The 5,534-nt window shown below is 56.8% G+C and overlaps 1 protein-coding gene across 1 annotated transcript; it reads left to right on the forward strand.

The window, feature by feature from the left end:
• The first annotated feature begins 214 nt into the window (after positions 1 to 214).
• GPATCH3 (G-patch domain containing 3) lies at positions 215 to 4,801 on the forward strand. Its single transcript, XM_026043415.1, has 7 exons — positions 215 to 551; positions 860 to 1,278; positions 2,619 to 2,793; positions 3,153 to 3,212; positions 3,490 to 3,611; positions 3,871 to 3,998; positions 4,156 to 4,801. The coding sequence occupies exons 1-7, from the start codon at positions 215 to 217 to the stop codon at positions 4,373 to 4,375; spliced, it is 1,461 nt and encodes a 486-aa protein (XP_025899200.1). The 3' UTR covers positions 4,376 to 4,801.
• The last annotated feature ends 733 nt before the right edge of the window (positions 4,802 to 5,534 follow it).

Raw genomic sequence — 5,534 nt, forward strand, 5'->3', positions numbered from 1 at the left:
CCCATTGGGACCCGGTGTCCCCATAGCCCGTGACCCCCACGGGGTCCCCGGCCCCCCCCTCTGGGACCGCCCCGGCGCGCGGCGCTCCTCGCTGCCACCAGGCGGCGCTGGAACCCGCGGCGCGTATCGGGAGGGGACATGACGTCACCTCCACGTGCCGTAGTGACGCAGCGCGTCGCGCGCCGGCGCGGCCACTTCCGGGCGCGGCGGCAAGATGGCGGCGCCCAGCTGTGACGCCGGTAATGGCGGCGCCGCGGCCCGTTACTGCCTGGTGAGCGGCATCCCGGCCGCGCTGCGCTCCGCCCAGCTCCGCCACTACTTCAGCCAGTTCATCGAGGCCGGCGGCTTCCTCTGCTTCCACTACCGGCACCGGCCCGAGCGCGCGGCGGCGGCGGCGGCGCCGGGCACTTGCTCGTGCCTGGTGGCCGTGCGGCCCGGCCACGCGCGCCGCCTCGTCCGCATGTACTCGGGGCGGCGCTGGCTCGGGCCGGGCGCGGCGCGGCTGCCCGGGCGCTGCCGCGTGCGCAGGGTCCGGCTCGGCCCCGGGGCAGGTACGGTGGGAGCCCCGGCCTGCGCGGGGCCCGGCGTGAGGGGGCACGGGGGGATCTTCGGGGACCCCTGGACGCCGGATTTTCCCCGTTACCCCCTTGTTTCTGTCCTTGGGCAGCTAAAAGCCCTCACGGAGTCTTCTCTGTGCCTTAAGTGCGGGTTTGGAGGAGGCTGTTTTGGCTCGACCATCTTCCCCACCTATAAAACACCCGTAATGCTGCCCAGGAGGGCACCTGGGCTGTCCCCTTCCCGGTGCATGTGTCCCTTCCTTCCGCCCCCTTCTCCTGAGTTTGTTGCCTCTCTCCTCCAGGCCCGGAGACGTTTCCCTACGAAGGTGACAAGGCGGCTGTGAGCGATTCCGGCGCGGAGGTGGATTTGAAGCGGCTGCCCGAGCTGAACCCCCCTGCGTTCATGCCACACGGGAATGTGGGAACGCCCTTGAAAGTTTTCCTGGAGTTGATCCGGGCCTGCAGGCTGCCTCCCCGGATTATCAAGAAATTGCAGCTGGATTTTCCCAAGACAGGCTCGTCCCGTAGGTATGGGAATGTGCCCTTTGAATACCAGGACACTGAGACAGTGACAGGAGAAGGAGTTTACACAGCAGCAGGGGATGAGATCCCGGAGGACGAGGAGCCTGTGGGACGAGCCGAGACGTCTGATCCAGTCACTGCCGAAGAAGGTGGGGAGGGACAGGAGGAGGAGGAAGCAGAGGAGTCGCACTCAGATGATGTAAGTTGCTTTCTCCTGTTAACATCTAAGGTTAATGGTTACAGCTGCAAAGCTGGGAGGATTGATACAACTCATTTGGAGCTTGTTCTTTTTACTTCTCCTGTATAGATCGTTTGTCTGAAAATGGCGTTAAAACACAACTGCTTGAAAGTTGGTGGCCAAGCCCTTTGGTGCACATAAATGTCTTGGAAGCTGCTTGTCCAAATCAGGCCCATTTTAGTGGCATAAAATTGTTCAGCTCAAAGAGCTTGGCCGAGAAGGACAAGCTGGGGCTGGGGCTGCAGGTGGAGGTCTCTGCCCTGTTGCCTGGCGGATTCTCCTGGCTCTGCTTGTAAATGATGTGGCTGGAGATTTGGAAGCACATTAGTGCTCTCAAAACACGTGGAGCCATACGAATCCTTGACCTTGGATGCCCCTGCGATTTGAATGAGTCATTCCATGTCCTGAGAAAAATGGTTCTCCTGACAGAGCCTCCTAGACAACCGGGCTGGACAGGCTCCCTGCAGCCTGTCCCGCTCCCCCCCAGCTGACAGGTGCTCGTTTAGCCTGTTCTCGTTAACCTCCCTCATTAGAGAGGTGCTCCAGTCCCTGAGCCAGCCATTCCCGTTCCTCGCGCTCCTCGACAGTGTGCACCAGGATAAACCTGGATGCCAAATCTTTGCTGCAATTTTATTGCATTAAGTTATGTTATCCTAGTGACAGTGGCCACAGAGAATGCTTTGTTCTCTTCCTTACCAACTACTTATTCAACAACTGTTTTCAGTCTTTTCTCCTCCAGACTAAACAACTTGTCCCTTCTAGTCTTTTCTCCCAGGCTCTGTTTCCTGGATCTCCAGTCATTCTTTTGGCTGTTGTTTAGTTGGTTACAGCCTCCGTGAAGGGCCGTGCCCAAAACTGGGCAGCCAGCAGCGAAGCTGTCACTCTCATCTATGACTCCGCCAGCAAGCTGCTTCTCTTGGGTTGATACAATCTTTCTGAAGGATCAGCTTGACTGAAATTAATTTGTCGCTAGTGCTGACTTCACGTACAACACGCCTGCTCCTTAAATGGCCATCGTTGCCTTACGCATTGGCTGAGCTGCTGAAAGGCTGCTGCGAAGTGGGTGTGATGTGGTATTTTTCATCACTCCTGCCTGCTGACTCGGAAGGTGGCATTAGTCAGGGGAGTGAGGTCATCGGTGCCAGTCGTGTTCGTGCCTGGGAAGGGCAGGCTGCAACGCGCTCTGTTGACGCAGCTGTTTCGCAGGGAAGGCCCCGCAATGGAGCGGGAGGGTCAGGGCGACGGCGGGGAGGTTGGCCCTCGTCCTCTCACCGGTGCACCTTGTGCTACTGCTTTTGCAGGACAATGATACCTGTGAGGAATGGGAGCGACACGAGGCTCTGCACGAGGATGTGACCAAACAGGAGCGCACGGAGGAGCGGCTCTTTGAAGAGGAGATCGAGCTGAAGTGGGAGAAGGGCGGCTCTGGGCTGGTCTTCTACACGGATGCTCAGTACTGGCAGAAGGAGGATGGAGGTGACGACAAAGTTTGTCTCAAGACTGAGCCACAAACTGGGGGCTTAGGAGCCTGGTCTTGCTGTAGCAGCTAGATCAGATATAACCCTGTGTGGTTGTTCCTGGTCAGGCATCTTGTCATCACATTTAATTTTTCCTTTTACAAAGCCCATAGTTAAAGCCCACAGTTGTTCAACCCAATGGCCAGAGACCCTTCTGGTCCTACTGGCAGCCTTTTATGTAGACACTGGTTTATGGCATCCTCACTGTGCATTCTTTCTCAATTTACTGGAGAAAATGAGGAGCTCTGCACCAGTCTGTTAGGTTTTGTCAGGCTTTCGCAGTTACCACCAACACTGATGGTTTCCTTCTCTTGGCAGATTTCGATGAGCAGACTGCAGATGACTGGGACGTAGACATGAGCATCTACTATGACAAAGGTATCTGAACTGAAAACCTTCCTAGGAAGTGGTGGAAATAGGAGAATTCTGAGCCTTCAGAATTTCTGCAATGGGGAACTCTGGCTCTGTTATCGTTTGAAAGTGTCCAAGATGTCAGAGTAATTAAAACAGCATTTTTTTTTTTCATGTCTGGCAGCAAGGCTTGCCAAAAAGAACAGGTTCTGCCTTCTTGGTGCTTGGCACTCGGGGGGGAAATCACAGCAGTGAAAGACTTCCCGGGTTTTGCTGCTCTGATTTTAGCTTCTTTCTTCCTTAGATGGAGGAGATAAAGATGCTCGGGACTCAGTTCGGATGTGGCTGGAGCAGAGACTTCGCGACGGTTTAGAGGACGGGTCTGTTTCAGGGCAGCATATTGGGACTTTTGAGAAATACACCAAGGTGAGCTTTGGATGAGCCCTCTGGAGTGGATGGAATGGGCAAGGAAAGGCAGTGGGGGTGATGCTTAAAGGATATGGGCCTTGGAGGAGCAAAGAGGTTGGATGTTCTAGTGGGAGAAGGGTTCTGGGCAGGATGGGGCCTTGTCCAGCATCTCTGCAGAATGAGTGAGCCCACTCCTCGAGCCACCATGGGCCATAATTGGGCTCATCCTGCCTTGTGCTGGGGCAGGCTAACGTGGATCCACTTTTTCCCCTTCCAGGGCATTGGCAGGAAGGTGCTGGAGCAGCAGGGCTGGGTCGAGGGGCTGGGGCTGGGCAGCAGCAACTCGGGAATGGCCGAAGCTTTGGACAACGAGGGTCAAAATCCCAGATGCAAGCGGGGACTGGGGTAAGTACCAATCGCACAGGTGAGAGGAGGATCTGAATCATTTTCTCCCTGTGTCAGCCTGCTCCTACAGTACAGAATGTGAAGGAGATGAGTTGGGGTACGGAGGGGCTTCCCACCACCTCTCCAGTGCTAAACTCACTGTCCTTCTTCCCTCTAGGTACCACGGGGAGAAACTGCCGACCTTCAGCAAGGCAAAGAAGCCCCGGCCAAATGGTCCCATCCTCATCTCCACCATCTACGACGACCCTGAGCCCGTGGACAGCGGTGACCTGCTGCTCAGGCGCCAGCCACCCACTGCCATGAAGTACAGACAGGACATGCCCTTTGTCCGGGCATCCCGTGGCACTCGGGAGAGACCCAGTGCCCCGTCGCACTGAGCAGAGACTGTCACAGACCATTTGTACTGGTCCCGTCTCCCTCTGGCAGCAGGCTGGCTCCTGCTGCTAATATATTTATTTTTGAAAGAACCCAAATTGTAACAAAAACTGCCTTGGTGGGATTTGTTTTTTTTTCCTTCTACTTTGAACCATTTCAAGTGAGGGGAATCACTGCTTGTCCATTTGTTCAGTGGGGATGGGGAGTGTCTGATTGGTGCTTTAAAGCCCAAACTAGGAGGAAAGCTGCAGCCTGAGACCCAGGGGAGGACAAGTACAGACACGGCGGCCGTGGCACGGTAGCTGTCCTGCGGAAAGCTTGCTGCTGGCCCGCAGCCTCGCGCTGCCTGGGCGTGACCATCCTGCAATCCCAGGAGAAACTTGCCTTGATGAAAGACGCGTCCTGGCAGCCTTCGGAGGAGCTCTGCGGCAGGCGGCTCCCTGCGGTCGGGCGCGGGGGTGCTCCCTTCCATGGCTCTCAGACGTGCAGGGCCACGTCCTGCCCGTTTCCCTGACACAGGCAGCCTTTCCCAGGCTGCAGAGTCCCTCTTCCCCATCCTTGTGACCCTGTCCTGCAGCCATAGATCTGCATTAGCATTCTCCCTGCCTGCAGGCTCTGGCTTGGCCGCGTTAGACTACCCAGATGCCCCAGACTCCTTCATTAAGGTTCTAGCCATGCTAAGAGCATTGCAGAGATCAGTTCTCATTTTCTTTGCCAAGCCTGGGTGTGGTTGCAGGGCAGTGGCCTTGGCTGCGAGGCCACTGCTGCTCCTGCAAACTCTGGCCCCTTGGAGAGGAGATTAAGCCCCATTGTGCTTTTTGTGGGGCTGCTCTTACTCCCAAACCTTGGTGGATTTGTCTGGGTGTGTACTGGAAATTGGGGCTTGGTTGTAGAGCCTTGGGCTGGTCCTCCTGCTGCAGTAATGAATATTTTTAGGAAGAAATAGACCTGAAACTAAGGTCGCCTCTAGGGTAGAGGCACTTTAGCCAGGGGTGCTTGTGTGTGGCGAGGGGGCGCTGGGTTTGGGAGCTTTGCTGCAAAAACGATTTGCTTTCCCCGTTTCGAGGGGCCGGGGTCGGGACGCGAACCAGCGACCCGCAGCCGGGGCTCGGCGCCGCCCTTCCCCGCGGCTGCGGCGCCTCCCGCCGGCCGCCAGGGGGC

The sequence above is a fragment of the Nothoprocta perdicaria genome, unplaced genomic scaffold (assembly GCF_003342845.1).
Source record: "Nothoprocta perdicaria isolate Ctin4 unplaced genomic scaffold, notPer1 scaffold_33, whole genome shotgun sequence".
In the NCBI taxonomy this organism is placed as follows: Eukaryota; Metazoa; Chordata; class Aves; order Tinamiformes; family Tinamidae; genus Nothoprocta; species Nothoprocta perdicaria.

Excerpts from the sequence above, each read along its gene's own strand:
- GPATCH3 (XM_026043415.1), top strand. The coding sequence starts at position 215 with ATGGCGGCGCCCAGCTGTGACGCCGGTAATGGCGGCGCCGCGGCCCGT. Across the intron at positions 1,279-2,618 it reads AGGAGTCGCACTCAGATGAT|GACAATGATACCTGTGAGGA; the intron begins GTAAGTTGCTTT and ends CTGCTTTTGCAG. Across the intron at positions 3,213-3,489 it reads GAGCATCTACTATGACAAAG|ATGGAGGAGATAAAGATGCT; the intron begins GTATCTGAACTG and ends TTTCTTCCTTAG.